This window comes from Babylonia areolata, chromosome 29 (genome assembly GCF_041734735.1).
Source record: "Babylonia areolata isolate BAREFJ2019XMU chromosome 29, ASM4173473v1, whole genome shotgun sequence".
Classification (NCBI taxonomy): domain Eukaryota; kingdom Metazoa; phylum Mollusca; class Gastropoda; order Neogastropoda; family Buccinidae; genus Babylonia; species Babylonia areolata.
In genome coordinates this window covers 25,299,954-25,318,024 of record NC_134904.1, presented here as the reverse complement: position 1 = coordinate 25,318,024, position 18,071 = coordinate 25,299,954, and the positions used below count along the sequence as shown (strand labels likewise).

The window sequence follows — 18,071 nt, the reverse complement described above, 5'->3', positions numbered from 1 at the left end:
CTATTGTCAAGTCATCATCAGGTCCAGTCTGCATAAGGGTTTGGTTTAACTCCTCAACATATTTCTTTTTCTCATCTAAGTTTCTTTGATCGCTCTGTTGTATGAAACATTTGAGCAGGGCAGATCCTTTTTCTTCGTTTGTCTTAAGCTTGGTTCCGTCAGTGTCTACCATGTCTGGGGTTGTTGTTGTGCACGTTTTCCCTTCCATGCGACGATAAAATTGCCAGAACTCTGTCAATGTTGAGTCATAACTGAGTGCCTCGCAGAACTGTTTCCACTTGTCATTTTTGGCCTCTTGAGCAATGATTTCAAACTGTTTAGTTTTTTCTTTCATTTTTCTTTCAATATCTTTGTCCGGACAAAAGAAAATGGTGTTATACTCATATCTCACGCTTTTCTTTAAAACATATGGAAAAGAAGTAAATAATGACTGGTTTGGGCAATCAGCAAAAGTAATTGTGTTTCGGTTGTTGTATGGATTTGTTATGTTAGATCATTCTGTCCTGGATTCCTTTGAGTTGAGGTTGTGATTAGTTTGATGCAAACCAGCATTGTTTTGAGCTTGTTTAAACTAGAAGATGTACGGAATGGCATATTTTAAAATGGCATGATTATTTTGTATGCACTGGTTATGTTGAGAGTCTCATGCTACTGGCATAATTTCATTGGCACAATCTTAATGCTGCCTTGGAACTGGACTGTCTTTACTAAATCATGTTCAGTCGGGGACTTGTGTAGTAATCTCTTGAAAGTTGATGAGTGAAGACATGGTTGATGTTCAAAAGGAAGAAAAATATGTGATAATAGCTGAACCAGATCAGTGCCACAGAATTCAGTATAAAAAAATAAATTAAATAAAAAAAATTAAAAGAAAAAAGTGCTCTCCCCTTGTCAGGGAATTTAGAGGATTCAGGGTTTTTTTTGGTTTTTTTCATATATTATAGTACAAAACCCATACAAAATAGAATCAAAGTAAACATTTTTATGACGGAAAATGAATATGGAATCAAAATCTGAGCTTTTTTCCCCCATTTAATTTGATTGTAGATGACTATTCAGGCTTTCAAAGTGATGTTGATAATTTTTGTGCACCAAATAAGTCTAATTCCTCCTCCACAGAATGGCATCCGAAAAGCAGACAAACAAAATACAACTGGAAATAGCATACTTATAGTCAGATACCAGCAGAAAAAAATAAAACAGGTGAAAGTCGTCTGGCATATGCCTGAAAACCGGCACAGAATATCTTGACTTTGGGTAGTTTGGTTGGTAGTTTCCAGCACAGAGAAATTTTGTTTTGGTAGTTTTCAGCATGCATGAATTTGTGTTGTCTGGTCGCTCTTTTTATTTCTCTGTCAGGTTTTTGTTCAGTGATGTCATTTTATTTGTGCAGAAACTCAAACTAAAAGGAAATGTCAGAGAAGAACTCAAATTCAGATCGTCAAACCCACTTTGTCATTTATTTGCGTGTGCATCGATGTCTTGAAAACTGCAGGAGATAAATGCATTGCCTCACTCTCTGGCAATTTATCAATGAAGAGTGCATTCACCAAACATATTTTGTGACAGCATGATATTAATAAAGTCTTTTTGATGAAAAATTACAAGAATACTGAGTCCCAGACCTGACAACCCTTCCTCCCCCAGGGAAATTTTATCACTCATGAATGCACTTAATATCGCACTTCCGCGTACCAGAAAAACAACAATACGCACACAGAAATAAACAGCTCCCACAGTGGAGCGCCCACACGCACACAAACACGCACACACACAGTGTGAAGATTTTTTCCCTACTATTTTTAAGTCAAATTTGGTATTGACGGACAATGTATTTCCAGAGAAAATGGCAATGTTAAAGTTTACCACACACACACACACAGACAACTGAACACCGGGTTAAAACATAGACTCACTTTGTTTACACAAGTGAGTCAAAAATGCTCTGGGTTCATTGAACCAGAGGGCTGCGCTGAATATTGGGAACCCACCTGTGTCTTGTCCAATCCCTTACCACTATTGTTTACTCACATTTATTTACCCTCCATGGGAATACCAGTGTTGTTGTTTTTTCAGTATAGATGCCTTCTGGAAATTCTGTGCAAAAAACAAAAACAAAACCCCCCAAAACCAACCTCTTTTTCTGTGACTCTCTTTCCTTCTATTTTCTCTTCCCTTTTTGACTCACTTGTGTAAACAAAGTGAGTCTGTTTTAACCTGGTGTTCGGTTGTCTGTGTGTGTGTGTGTCTGTGTGTCCGTGGTAAACTTTAACATTGACATTTTCTCTGCAAATACTTTGTCAGTTGACACCAAATTAGGCATAAAAATAGGAAAAATTCAATTCTTTCCATTCATCTTGTTTAAAACAATATTGCACCTCTGGGATGGGCACAAAAAAATAAAAAATGAAGCCTAATTATATGCAAACTGCATTTACTGTTATATTTATATATTTTTTATTCTCTAAACTTGGCACTTTGATCTGATATTCTGACACAACAACAAGAGCAGTCATTATTATCATTTTTTGTTCAGACAGGAACTTCTTTTGCTGAGCATGGAAGTTTTATTTATTTTGCAAACGTTTTTGGTGCAGATAGTAAAAAAGGGAAATTACTCTGTAATTAATGCTAAGGGACTTAATTTGCTTTAAACTGATCTTTCTCATCTTAAACATTACATTTTGAAATTATACTCAATACATAAAAAGCTTGTGTGTTTTACTCTCAGTGTACAGCGCTTTCACTATGTTCATTCGCCCAAGTGGTCTTTTTCGGAAAATACTAAAATCAGTAGGATGAGTGGACTTTATAGGTCTGTTGGCTGAGCCCTGAAGCTCATAGGCAAAAACCAATTGCGTACACATATTTATACACATTCAAAGCGCGTGCTCATATTCTTCGCGATCGCGAACATCGCCATTTTGTTTCAAGTTTGTTGACCTGCCCATTCAATCCTATATTCAATTGACAATACATGATAACATGTGATGGAAAGTTGGAGAAGGAGACCGTTAAATATTTATTCAGAGAAAGATTTGTAAATGCCTCATCACTTACTGGATTATGCTCCAAACTGCCATAAAAATATCTACAGAATCAGTCGGAATTCACAGTTAAAAATTTTAACCATGCGAGTTAATACCCTTGAACTGATCACGATGAAACGAAAAATTTTCCAGTCTTGACTTTTCTCAAAATGAAGTCATTTTCACTTCTTACGACGTTTAGAAGTATTGTACTTGGCTGTACATGTTATTAGTTTGACAAAATACTAAATTTTCATATCAACTTTAAAACTATAAAACTAGAATGAACATAAAAGAGAAATTGAATCAACCATGTCGTACTACATTCCCGGTGGGTGTAACTAAACTTGTACATCTATCTAGATCTAGTGAAAACAGCTAAATGTTGCAGTGTGATTGCGGTGATAGCCATTAAAAAGAATTTTTTTTTTTTTATTGCCCTTAAAGATTTTTTGAATGTCTCAGATACACCAGAATAATATGATTTAAACAGTGTTCTGACTGCGAATACCGAAATTGATTTATCGCCCTTTAAAAAAGTATGTTCAAATGTTAAATTTTAGAACGTCAGTTAAGGAGCCATGATAGTGTAATGGATAAGGCAGTTTCTTCTCACCCGAACACACGGGGTTCGAATCTGGTTAGGACTTTTTTTTTTTTTTTTTTTTTTTTAAACGCGATGCTTTATAATAACAAATACAGAACACATTTTAACGATTAGATTTTTTTTTTTTTTTTTAAGTGTATCACAAGTGAGTCTTGAAGGCCTTGCCTCTCTTGTTTTATATACTTTGGTGGAAAATTGATGAAAGGTGAGTATCCTAGTATATGTGCATGAATGTGACTACTTGCTCTTGATTTTCTTCTTTCTTTTCATGTTGTATGAGATTGATATTGACAGTGTGTTCAGCCCTGGTATGGGCCTGTGAGGCCAGCTGGGCTATAAGCAACAATGACAAATAAATGAATATTCCTGCATTTCTTGAAGTCTGTTTTGCTGACTGGTTTCTGACTGGGTGCAGCAAGGAGAAAGAGGAAAAGCTGACCACAGCATCGCCGCTGGTGAAGATTGCTGATGCCATGCTGGACACTCAGTATGTGTAAAATGTCTTGTGTGTTGTCTGTGTACAGTGGTGTAGGGCTGTGTGTGTGTGTGTGCACAGGTGTGTGTGTGTGTGGTGTCTGCACAGGAGTGTGATGTGTGTTTTGTGTGTGCACAGATGTGATGTGAGTGTGCATTGTGTGTGTGGGCAGATATATATGTCTGCACATGTGTGATATATTCATTGTGAGTACACAGGTGTGGTGTTTGTGTGCATTGTGTGTGTGTGAAGGTGCGTATGTCCATTATGTGTGCATTTGCACCTGTGTGTGATGTGTACATTGTGAGTGCGCAGTTGTAGTTTGTGTGTGTGTGCAGTTGTGTATGTGTGTAGTGTGCGCAGTGTGTGTGTGTTTGCATGTGTATAGTGTGTGCATTGTGTTTGTGTGTGTGTGTGTGTGCAGGAGTATGTGTGCAGGAGTGTGTGTGTGTCGTGTGCATTATGTGTGTGTTTGTGTGTGTGTGCAGAAGTGTGTGTGGTGAGTGCACAAGTATGTGTAGAATAATGCACATGTGTGAATATTTATAAATGTTTAAATACACAGCATCAGTTTCATGTATTATTGTTATTGCTTTTATTGCCTTTGAATGAGGAAATGAATGAATACAAATTTACCATATTTAAATAAACATGGAACTGCTTGTGTTAGCAGTGCAAACAAAGCAAATTTTAATTCTTCTTTCTTTTATGGCTTGGATTTTGGTGTCGGTTAATACTGCTTCTCCCAAACCCACATATGTTGTGTGTACATATTCCATTTTATCTGTGATATTGTTTACATATGTGTTAGTATGCATGACATTGTAGACATGTATATATGTGTTAGTATGTGTGATACTGTGGACATGTACATATTTGTTAGTGTATAGTGTGTGTTTCTCTTTGTGTGTTTCTCAGCAGTAGCAGACTAGTAATTCCAATATTTTTATTTAGTTTTCAGGAATAGTTTGAAATGTTAAGATCTCCAGTTTGGTAGGAAAAAAAATGCACTTACAAGTAGAAAAGAAATCTAAAAATGGATAGCACTTTCACTGTAGCAACATACTCTCCCTGGTGAGAGCAACCGGAATTTTACTCCCAGAAATCTGTTGTAAGAGAAGAGTTTTACAATTAATATATTTCTAATATATGTATTTAAGTGTGTTAAATTGTTTGGCTCATTTAGATGAAATTTCTTTTATGGGAGAAATATGTATTCATTATTTTTTTAAGGAGTTGACTAAAAGTGGTATCATCAGTCTGTTGGGCTTTTTAAAATGCTGTGAGGAGTACGAGAAGGAGTTGTGAGAGATGGTGAGGGATGGGACCCGCATGTGGGGTGCTTAAAGTGGAGGGTGGTGGGGGGAGACAGAAACCACTTCGCCATTGTGGCTGGTCACACAGTACTATTATTATTATAACTCACTAGCTTAAAATATATGAAGTGAATATACAAATAGATTGACAAAGAATGAATGAATGAAGAAATTGTTTTAAGAGGGGGTGGGAGGTAGGGGCAGAAAATGCACTTTTGCCTATCCTTTTTTGACTCACTTGTGTAAACAAAGTGAGTCTATGTTTTAACCTGGTGTTCGGTTGTCTGTGTGTGTGTCTGTGTGTCCGTGGTAAACTTTAACATTGACATTTTCTCTGCAAATACTTTGTCAGTTGACACCAAATTAGGCATAAAAATAGGAAAAATTCAGTTCTTTCCAGTCATCTTGTTTAAAACAATATTGCACCTGTGGGATGGGCACAACAACAACAACAACAAAAAGAAGCCAAATTATATGCAAACTGCATTTACTGTTGGTTTTTTTTGTTGGTTTTTTTGTTGTTTTTTTTTATTCTCTAAACTTGGCACTTTGATCTGATATTCTGACACAACAAGAGCAGTCATTATTTTTTTTTTTTTTGTTCAAACAGGAATTTCTTTTGCTAAGCATGGAAGTTTTATTTATTTTGCAAACGTTTTGGTGCAGATAGTAAAAAAGGGAAATTACTCTGTAATTAATGCTAAGGGACTTAATTTGCTTTAAACTGATCTTTCTCATCTTAAACATTACATTTTGAAATTATACTCAGTACATAAAAAGCTTGTGTGTTTTACTCTCAGTGTACAGCGCTTTCACTATGTTCATTCGCCCAAGTGATCTTTTTCGGAAAATACTAAAATCAATAGGATGAGTGGACTTTATAGGTCTGTTGGCTGAGCCCTGAAGGTCATGGGCAAAAATCAGTTGTGTACACATATTTATACACATTCAAAGCGTGTGCCCATATTCTTTGTGAACGCGAACAACGCCATTTTGTTTCAAGTTGTTGACCTGCCTGGTCAATCCTATATTCAATTGACAATACACGATAACATGTGATGGAAAGTTGGAGAAGGAGATCATTAAATATTTATTCAGAGAAAGATTTGTGAACGCCTCATCACTTACTGGATTATGCCCCAAACTGCCATAAAAATATCCACAGAATCAGTCGGAATTCACAGTTAAAAATTGTAAACCATGTGAGTTAATATCCTTGAATTGATGAAACGTAAAAATTTCTAGTCTTGACTTTTCTCAAAATGAAGTCCTTTTCACTTCTTATGATGTTTAGAAGTATTTGTACTTGACTCTACATGTTATTAGTTTAACAAAATACTAAATTTTCATATCAACTTTAAAACTATAAAACCAGAATGAACATAAAAGAGAAATTGAATCGACCGTGTCGTATTACATTCCCGGCGGGTGTAACTAAACTTGTACATCTATCTAGATCTAGAGAAAACGGCTAAATGTTGCAGTGTGATTGTGGCGATAGCCACGTCTCCTTTACCGCGGACTTAAAAACAATTTTTTTTTTATTACCCTTAAAGATTTTTTGAATGCCCAAGATACACCAGAATAATATAATTTAAACAGTGTTCTCACTGTGAATACCACAGTTGATTTATCGCCCTTTAAAAAAGTATGTTCAGATATTAAATTTTAGAACGTCAGTTAAGGAGTCATGATAGTGTAATGGGTAAGACAGGCGAGGTTCGAATCTGGTTAAGACTTCTTTTTTTTCTTTTTTCTTTTTTTTTTTTTTAAACACGAAGCTTTATAATAACAAATACAGAACACATTTTAACGATATCACAAGTGAGTCTTGAAGGCCTTGCCTCTCTTGTTTGTTTTGGTTTGTTTTGTCCTTGCCCCAGCAGCTGGTGACTTTATTCTTTTGTTGACTTTTTCGCAGGTCAGGCCTGAGTTTCATCCAGAACCAGACTGGGTTGCCAGGCAACTGTTTCATCTCAGCGGAGGCAGTCCTGTGGGTGCAGCAGCATGTGACCGGCGCTGCGCCCTTGACCTCTGCCATCAAGGTCATGAAGGTCAGCCAGGTGGCAGAGGGTTGGGTGGAGAAGGTTTAGGGGGTGGGGGGGGGGAGGGATGGGGGGGGGAGAGAGTATTGCTGCCAGACAGACGGGAAAAGATCTGTTTGAGAAAACAGAAAGTGTTTGTGCTGCAGAACTTCCAGCTGTTGTAGAATTAGTTTTGTCCTCAGTGATTTGTGTTGAATGCCTCATTTCTCAAACACAGTGCATTGATTCCAAAGTACATCTTGTGATCTGTTTTAAGTGCTGCCTTTATTGACTTGCTCAGCTTGGTTTTTTTGGTTTTTTTCTGGCATTCTTTCACTCACACTTGTTTCTTTGACAATGTTTCACTTATGCTTACAACATTATGCAGAAAATCAAAGACACAGTACAGTGCAACACAGTGCAGTACAATACAGTTCAGTAGTACTTCTGCATTTGTGGATGCAGCTCCCACATTCACTATATCTGTAAATGGGTTTTTGACTCACTTGTGTAAACAAAGTGAGTCTATGTTTTAACCTGGTGTTCAGTTGTCTCTGCCTGTGTGTCCGTGGTAAACTTTAACATTGCCATTTTCTCTGGTAATACTTTGTCTGCCAATACCAAAATTGGCTTATACATAGTATGAAAAAAAAATCATCACAGTCATACCAATAACAGGTTGTAAGTCTCCCGAATTAAGTGGTATTTCTGAGTCATTAATGGTTTATTTCGTTGAGATGTGTTTCGAAATCCGAAAATTCTATTAAAAAAAACACCACTTTCCACTGTGTTTGTCCGATTAGAAGGTAGGTTGTTTTCGAAGACGACTTGACCTTGTGTTTCTTGTTCACAATTAAAAGGAAAGAAACTCAAATTATGGACAGAACACTTACAGTGATACTAACTACATCATCAACATATTTACTGCATATAAATATTCTAACATGGACACTGAATTAAGTTAACTGGAATGAACATGAAAGAAAAATTGAATCGATCGTTTCTTTCAGCCCATTGTAGACTGGTTCGTGCAGATCTTGAGATCTGTGATATGTTGCGATGTGCTTGAAGGAGATGGCAACATCTCCTTTACCCCCAAAATAAAAGAATAATCAAGATATGATAAAACACACAAAAAACATGATTTAAACGGCGTTATTACGTCCGTTACAATTTCCATCTATTTATCACACAAAGAAGAAAACGTCAACATTGATGTAAGTTTTAAATTTAGTCATTTGATGTCAGATGTGCCGCAGCCTTGGGGATTAGTCTGCTTGCTTCGGAACTGAACATGTATGGTTCAATCCCGCTGGCATGTCTTTTTTTTTTTTTTTTTTTTTTTTTTTTTGCTTTTTCTCCCAAACTTATTTTATATATCATATTTAATACAGAGCACTTTTCAAAGATTTTTTAAATCTCTTTTTTTTTCTCCTCATGATTCCTTTACTGGATAAAGCATAAAGCACAAGTGAGTCTTGAAGGCTTTGCCTCTTGTTACATGCATGGTCATTTTTACAGACAGCTTACTGTTTTCAAGAATCAATGCAATAGGTAGATGGAGTGGTGGTTTAGTGTTAACTTAGTGTTAACACTTTTGCTTAGGAAGTGAGAAGATCTGAGTGTAAAAGATTAAATCCGACACTTGCCTCTAAGTTCACCCCCTCCACTACATATTGAGTGATGGTCTAGATGCTGGTTATTTGGATGATATGATAAATCAATGTCCTGTGTGTAGCACACATTTAGTGCACATAAAAAGAACCCACTGCAACAAGAGAGTTGTCCATGGTAAAAGATTCCTCTGTAATATATACATGTTTGTGTGAGTGTGTGTGTGTGACTGAAGCTTGACTGAATGACACAGGAAATGAATGAGTGCTTACAAGTAGCTCTCAGTCAGCTCTGCCCAGCTAGGTAGCCTGTTGTACAAATAACTCCGTGTTTGTAAAGCACTTAGAGATAGATATATATCCATATCTATGAATGACTCAATGTCCACAGGGTCTGCTGGATGATGGTCTGATTCTGCATGCCTCAGGCAATGCCAAGCACAAGTTCATCTTCGGCTTCTACCTCTACTATTTCTCCTACCCCAAAGCCAAGTCTGGTTCGTGGTCATTTTGTCCTGGAATACTTGTTTGTTGGTCATCCACAATGTGTGGTTGCTTTTTTGTATTATATTTCTTTCAGACCTTTTTCTTCCCAGTGGTTAACTGATATATTGTACTTTTTTTTGTTATATTAGATTTATATAGTAACATATTTTTTCTTTTACTTTTTGCATTAAGTAAAAAGTGTGTGTGTGTGTCTGTGAGCAGTTAGATATTATAGAGTATGGGTGGAGGGGACGTGGGGTGTGGCAAAGTGGGGGGAAATGGCAAATGATGTTGAAGTAAAAACTCCAAGCAAATTTTGTGTCTGTATGCTTGTGTGTGTGTGTGTGTGTGTATGCGTGTGTGTGAGCACACCTTCTGAAGTGTGCATACAATTACACATTCACACACACATGCATGCAGGCATGAACATACACACCTGCATGCAGGCACGGCCCTCCTATACAGTACTGCCTTCTGTAACTGCCCAACTGATCCCTTGATTTTACAGAACCACACGTGGTCATGGCAGGCTCAACCTACAACACTCTGTTTCAAAATGAGTGGCTTGAGGTTTCCATCATGCCTTCGGCCTCTATGGAGGAGGGGGAGGGAGATGAAAGGACAGGAGGGGGCAAGTTTTTCCTTCCCACCTCCAAAGACTCACCAGAGAGGAATGTGGAGATGCCAGCCCATGTGTTTTCCCACATTACTGTCACAGACGACTGGCGTGACCAGACATGCTGGAGCAAGCAGGGGTGGGGGCAACAGTCAGGTGAGAGTGGCATCCCTTCAGGATTAAAAGATTGTTTTTCCCTCCCCACAAAATAGATTCAGGATTGGGTGTGGGTCTTCTTTTGTTGTCCATGATCTTGACAGGTCAGAAAACAATGAAAGTGGTTAGTGAATGCTGTGTTTAGAAATGTGTGTAGAAAATTTACAGTAAGTGCCTTCTGTGTATGCTTGTGGGTATATGTGTGTGTACCTGTGTGTGTACTCATGAGCTGAAGGAATGTAATGGAGTTCAGTGATATCAAAATGATTACGAAATCAGTGTGTTGAGTGTTTAGATCACACACACACACACACACACACACACACACACACACACACACACACACACACACTTACACTTACACACACACACACACACACACACACACAGAGGAGCACGCACGCTCAAACACACATGCACAGACACACACAGACACACACACACACAGACACACACACACACACACACACACACACACACACACCTGCCGATCTTACCATATCAGGCACAATCAGATCTTAACATCTCTCTTATTCTCTCTCTCTCCCCCCCCCCCCCTTCCCCTCAGTCCAACCTCTATCTCTTTGCTTTGAATTGTCAGTTCCAACATCCTGTGTTGCTCAAAAGGAAATGGACAGGCAAAGTACCCAGATTTATTATGTGCAACTATTTATGACTTAAATCATCACAAACAGAACTGCCTCAATGGCCTTCCCCTCTTTCATGCACATCCCCTCAGCCCATCCAGCTCTCTTTTTGACCTCCTTCCCCTCTCCTTTCCATGCCATAGTCTGTATCATGCTTGTCCCTTCTCCCTCCTGCCTGGTATTTACATAAACAGAATAGGAATGGCAGAAGGGATAGAGGTAGAGGTAATAGGGTGTGGGTGAGGGGGGTCAGAGTGGTCCAGTTCTGTTGAAGGATCAGACACATGTCATAGGGCTGTGTGGAAAGCCCTGTTGCATGCAGTTACCATATACATGTACACAGCTGCACCACTTTCCTTCTCTGGTACTTAGTTCCATCCTTTCTGCTTTCCTCACTGTTTTACTGTGTCAGTGTTGAACATCACCATCATCTCAATCTCACACTTACACAATTTGAACACACACACACACACACACACACACACACACACACACACACACACACTACTAAGATAAATGATATAGGTATGTTCAGATTGCTTTTTCTTTTTGTCGAAACTTCACCATGTGAAATTGCCAAATGCCCCACAGGTCTTCAGACAGAAGGCCAGGATAGTTCTTAGATTTTATACCTATAGAAAATATTGTTTGTTCTTTATTTTGTGAGATTTGTTGTGTATGTTCAGATTATAAAATAAAAAAAGGAAATAAAAATTTTTTTTAAAACCTGCAGAACAATGACAGTTGCGATTCCTGCCCAGTTATTTTTAAAACCTGCAGAACAATGACAGTTGCGATTCCTGCCCAGTTCTTGGGGTTGCAAACAACAGTTCGTTGTCAGCTTTAGGGGGGCTTCGACCCCACAGCCCCATCAGGTCCCTCACAAATCCATGTTTGCTAAAAGCAACTTTCTCATCAGTGTGAAATTTTAGATTTTTTATTTTATTTTTACAACTAGTGATATATGACATTGTGCTGACAGTGCTTCAAATGCACAGAAGCTGTTGTAAGAAGCAGCATATATCCCAGACTGAAAACACTTCAAAACAATTTTAAGCACATTTTAAAATGCAAGTATGTTTTAAAATCACCATTGTCAAAATCTTCCACAGCTTTTGACTCCTCTTCAGAAGCATTTCTTAATCCATGTCCTGTTGTTCCTCCACTCCATTGTACATATTAATATGGTTAATTAGGAGAATGGTCATGATATGAGAGTTGTTGTTTTTGTTTGTTAACTTGATGGATTTGATGTGAAACTGAAGCATAGGTGCTTTTCAGGCAAAATCAACGTGTGCACCAAGAACGGTAAGTGTAGATAAACTGTTTTATCTCACCAACTTCTCCTCCCCATCTTGTGCCTTCTGTTTATTCAGTAGTTATCGATGTGTATGGAGCATTCATTTGAAAAGCTTGTTGCTGGGGTCCTGTTGTGGGAAGTTAATGAGAACACCTTAGGATATATGGATGTTTATGAATGGGTATTTGTGTGTCTGCTTTTTTTTTTTCCTTTTTTTTTCTTTTTTTTTTCCTTTGTATTGTTTTTTTCTTTTGTTGCTTTATAATGTAGCGTAACAGGGTTTTTTTTAGGGGGAGCAGGGTTGGTTCAGAAACTTCTTCTTCACTGGTCTGCTCTGATATCTTAAAAAAGTCTTCAACAGAAAGAAAGGCGTGGCAGAATCAATTAGGCATTGGACTTCTGATCCAATTTTCACTAGTTGTCAAGGGTATGAGGCCCTGTTTTAGATTGGTGTTGAGTCCTTGAGAATGGCACGATACTCAGATTTTCCTCACTCCATCCAGGTGTGAATGAGTACCTGACTTCAGTTGGAGTAGGTTAAAATTTAAAATGGTGAAGGGAGAGGACTGCACCCTGCCTTCCTTTGTTCAGCCCTACACACAGTGGATATACATTTACTGCCCCAGTGGCTGTAAAAGGGAATGGGACATTTAAATCTTAAACACAAGGAAGGCAACATCCTTGAGAAAAGGCAAAGGCCTGTACATGTGTGCTATGAGGTGCATATATACTTTGAGCACTACTTTATCCACATGCAGTGATGACAGCTGTCTGTCTCTGTTGCTTCTGAACATGGATCCAAAGATGTGAAAAACTGCAGATCACTCAAAGAATTAACCTGATCTGTCATGGAGATCCCAGTAAGTGGAAGGCTACACATCATCCTAAGAATTGTCCACATCTTGTCATGGAGAACAGTGGAAGAACTGAAAAGAATGAACCCAGAAACAAACCTAAGAAGAGTGTTTTTCGCACTTTTTCAGCAATAACTTTGCAGCAATTTTAAAATGCTTATTAAATGTGCATGTATGGACCAGACTTCATGTGTAATATATCAATGTCATCAGAATAAAACAAACTTTCAAAATATGATATTTTTTGGAATGCTTGTGGAACATAGTCATTTTAATGACCTTTGACCTCTGTTGCTAAAAATAGAAATTTTGAGCATTTTCAGTATCTTTCACATTCTCACTGAACAAAAAATCCAAGATAATGAATTCAAGTTCACAATTTTAACTTTTATTGAAAAAGCAGTCTTTTTTTTTTCATCTGAAATAAAATTCACAGTAATGTTTCAAAAACTGCTTATTAGTGCTATAAATAAAAACATACTATATTTCCTGATTGATTACTATAAATCAAATAAGTCATCTACGCCACAACAGACTTCTTGTTTTTGCAGAAAAAAAACCCATAAGAGTTTACACAGTAAACACTAATGTAGCATCCCAAGGATACAAAGAATATAAATTATTCACAAACTAAGGTCAGGTTCTCTTTTTAAACAATATATTTGTTGATATTGTTGCAAAAAATAGACTGACCACTCCCACCTGAACAATTGACCTGTTTTAACATTGGAAACAGTTGCTTTGGTTCTTTGGATACACATGGGGTATATGAAGAGAATGTAAAAAAGAAACCAATTTGTTTTACACATCTGTTAAAAAAAATATATATAGGTATATAAAGAATGTACAGAAAATGTCCTGAAGAAGAACCTATGAAATAAATGAATGAGACAAACAAACCCATACATATTATTTTTAAAAGTCATCACCCTTCCATTCTGTCTTTTTGCTGTCATAACACTATTGGTAATGATGGATTCTCCTGTCGGTCCGATGGATGAGAAGGCAGACAGGCTTATCTGTCGGTGTGTGTCCTCATATGGGAGAAGAGGCCGATTCTGGATGCGCAGCACTTCCCACAGGTGTTGCAAGGGAAAACGTCTCCAGAAGTTGAGCCCTGCTTCCTTTGCTCACGCTTCTCCTTAATGGCCAGCGTTCTCTTGTTTTCAAACGTCTTTATGCCACTAGAGCACAGCATCCTCCAGCAAGAGCGGTCAAGGGCATCAGTTTCCCAGGAAGCGATGTCTATGGCACAGGCTTTGAGGTTTGTCTTCAAGGTGTCCTTGAAGCGCTTGCAGGGTCTTCCACGTTCACAGTGGCCTTCCTTCAGCTGGCCATACAAAAGCATCTTCGGGATCCTGCTGTCTGTCATGCGGACATGTCCTGTCCAGCGTATCTGGCACTGGATCAGCAGGCTTTCGATGCTGGGCAGGCCGCTCCTCTCTAGGACCTGGAGGTTGGAGACCCTGTCTTGCCACTTTATGCCGAGGCTCTTTCGTATGCATCTCTGGTGAAACTGCTCAAGTTGTTGAATGTGACGGCGATACGTCGTCCATGTTTCACAGCAGTGCAGCAAGGTGGTCAGCACAACAGCTCTGTAGGTTTTCATCTTGGTGCTGGGCCTGATGCCTTTGTTGTTCCACAGCCTGTTGTTGAGTCTGCCAAAGGCAGAGCTGGCCTTGGCGATGCGCAGCGTCACTTCTCCATCAACGGCTCCGTTGCTGCATAGGGTGCTGCCCAGGTAGCAAAACTTTGTCGACTGACTTGATCTCTGTGTCATTGATCTTGATTGCAGTGGGGGGGAGGCACTGGCGTTCTGTGAGCTAGCTGGTTGGTACATGGACTCGGTCTTGCTGAGGCTGATGGTGAGTCCAAAGCGTCTGCAGGAGGTGAAGAACCTGTCCACAATGAACTGCATGTCCTCATGGGTGTGTGGAGCAAGCACGCAGTCATCAGCGAAGAGGAATTCTCTCAACAGTGCCTCAAACACCCTGGACCTGGCGTGGAGTCACCGCAAGTTGAAAAGTTTGCCATCTGTGCGAAACTGAATGTAGATGCCCCGGTCACAGTCTTGGAAGGCGTCAATCAGTATGGCAGAGAAGAGAATGGAGAACAGTGTGGGTTCCAGGACACAGCCCTGCTTCGCTCCATTTACCACAGGGAACAGATCCGACATGTCAGTATTTTCCTATACTCTCGCCTGCATGCCATCGTGGAAAGACGCAATCAGCTGGATTAGGCTCTCTGGGCAGCCGAACTTTAGGAGGATCTTCCACAGACCATGGCAGGTCACTGTGTCGAAGGCCTTAGTCAGGTCTACAAAGACCATGTGGAGTTCCTTGTTCTGCTCACGGCACTTCTCTTGCATCTGGCGTACGGCAAACACCATGTCACATGTTCCCCTGCCTGAGCGGAAGCCACACTGTGCTTCAGATATGACTGTGTTGGAGACATGGTCAACCAGCCTGTTCAGTATGATACGGGCAAAGATCTTGCCGGCGATGCAGAGGAGAGAGATTCCACGGTGGTTATCGCAGGATGTTTTGTCTCCCTTCCGTTTGTAAATGTGGACAATTGAAACATCCTTGAAATTCTGGGGGACCTCCCCTCTCTCCCAGATAGACTGGAACAGGGCAGTCAGCTTGTCTGTCAGCACCTCGCCTCCATACTTGTAGATGTCAGCCTGGATTCCATCCGCTCCTGGTGCTTTTCCTGACGTCGTCAGCTTCAGGGCCTTCTGGGTCTCGACCTTGGTGGGAGGGGCAGCTAGCGAGTCACTGACTGGTAGCTGTGGGAGGGCTGCAATTGCTTCGTCTGATACAGACGAGTCCCTGTTGAGGAGGGTGTTGAAGTGCTCTGCCCAGCGGGCAAGGATGTCTTTCTTGTCTGTCAGGAGGGTGGTCTGGTCCAAATCCTGGACAGGGGTTGATCCTGTGACTCTCGGCCCAAACACAGCTTGGAGACCATCATGGAAGGTCTTCATGTCATGAGCATCAGCAGCGGACTGAAGCTCTTCGGACTTTATCTCCCACCAGGTGTTCTTCATCTCACGCACCCTCTTCTGTACAAGTTGCTTGGTTTGCAAGAACTGGTTCTCCTTCCTCTGGCAGTCTTTATCAGAAATGTGATCCTGATGTCGTATATGCAGTGTGTTCAGGAGCTTGGAGATTCCAGAGTTGTTCTCGTCAAACCAGTCTTTGTGGCTCCTCTGTACAAAGCCGAGTGTGTCAGCTGCTGCTGTGTACACAGCATCTCTAAAGGTGCTCCATACCTCTTCTACATCAGTCGATGCAGGAATTTCTTGGAGAGCTGCTTGGATTTGCTGCTGCAGCACATGTCCTTGGTGATAGGGAGGCGGTGGATGTTCACCTTCCTAGGGGGTTTCTGCCTGGCTGGTTGGAGCTTGTGTGCAAGTCTGATGTTCATCTTGCTGCGTACCAGGCGATGGTCCGACCAACAGACTGCTCCTCTCATGCAGCGTGTAATGGAAACATCACCTCCGTCCATCTGCCGGACAATCACATAATCCAGCATGTGCCATTGCTTGGAGCGGAGTTGCATCCATGTGTTCTTGTACTTGTCTGCTTGTTGGAAGAGGATGTTGGTAATGGTCAGTCCATGCTGCGGGCAGAGTGTGAGCAAAAGCAGTCCGTTGGAGTTGCGCTTGCCAGTGCCGTGCTGTCCTAGGACTTTTGGCCACGAGGAGAAGTCCACGCTGACGTGGGCATTGAAATCCCCAAGGATGATCAGCCTGTCCTTTCTGTCTACCGCTGAAATGGTGCAGCTGAGTTCCTAGTAGAAAGTTTCTTTGATGTCATCAGGGTTGGTCATCATCGGGGCATAGCAGCTGATGACTATGGCGAAGCGATCCTTGGACAGCTTCAGACACAGGGTCATCAGCCTGTCGTTTATCCCACGTGGAAGGCTGTCAAGCTGTCGTGCAAGTTTGGTTCGTATGGCAAAGCCCACGCCTGAGGTTCTTGGGGTGCCATCTGGCTTCCCAATGCAGTAGAAGGTGTAGCCCCCTCCAACTTCCTCCAGCTGGGTTTCACCCACAAACCTAGTTTCGCTCAGGGCTGCTATATCCACCTGGTAGCGATCAAGCATTCTAGCAATGAGCGCTGTGCGTCTTTCTGGTCTGTCGTCTCTGTCTAAGAGGGTGCGAACATTCCAGGCACCCAGAGTCAGGGCATGACTCCTGGTTCTTTTCTTTCCGCTATTGTTGGATGTCCAAGTAGGTGCGGTTTCCTACTAGGTACAAGGTGAGGCAGGCTTTGTTTGGGGATCCTTTATCTCCCCTTCCCCCACGTGGGGAGAGCAGTGCTGTCCCTAAAAAGGGCTGCTCTGACACTGTGGGAGGATACGTGCGCTGCATCTGCCCCAGTCTACGGCAGATGACCATCACCCCACAGCCGCCTGCATGCAGAGTCGTGACTAGGAACTGCCAGCAGCATCCTCTGCCTGTCCCCGTTACCACTTCTCCATCGCCGCAGGGCTTCGAAAAGTTGGGTGTTGAAGGGCTAGCTCGTCATTCCGACATTAGCCTGGTTGCCTGACCAGCACAGGTGACTTTTTTTTAGTGAGGAGGAGTTTTGCAGTCCCTTCTCCTCTCTCTCTCGCCTACCGATGCTCACAGTCCCACAGATGCAGATACTGCCACATGTAGGACGGCCTCGGCAGGTGCAGGTTTTTTCTTCAGAGCTCCTTCTCCTAGGGGGACTTCCAGCCAAGGATAAGAGCTCCCCCTGCCCTTTGGTCGTCCTCTTCCGCTTTCACAGCCATTGGGAAAGGTTTCCTCCTCCGCCTGGTCCGTCGTTGGGAGACTTCACATGCGGCAGGTAGTACTGGGTTACATGGTACCAGTAGCAAGGGCTATGCCCCTGACCTGACTTTGATAACAAACTGAATATACTTGTTTCAGAAGCACCACTTACTGGTAGAAGAAAAA

General features: G+C 40.9%; 1 protein-coding gene across 1 annotated transcript in view; it reads left to right on the top strand.

Annotated features, from left to right (window-relative positions):
• LOC143274623 (GATOR complex protein Iml1-like) overlaps positions 1-18,071 on the top strand; it is a 228,834-nt gene that overhangs the window by 168,492 nt on the left and 42,271 nt on the right. Inside the window, exons 15-19 of the mRNA XM_076578493.1 lie at positions 4,052-4,123; positions 7,349-7,481; positions 9,456-9,561; positions 10,059-10,322; positions 12,251-12,277. Coding sequence (XP_076434608.1) covers positions 4,052-4,123; positions 7,349-7,481; positions 9,456-9,561; positions 10,059-10,322; positions 12,251-12,277 — 602 coding nt within the window. The remainder of the gene's footprint in view (positions 1-4,051; positions 4,124-7,348; positions 7,482-9,455; positions 9,562-10,058; positions 10,323-12,250; positions 12,278-18,071) is intronic.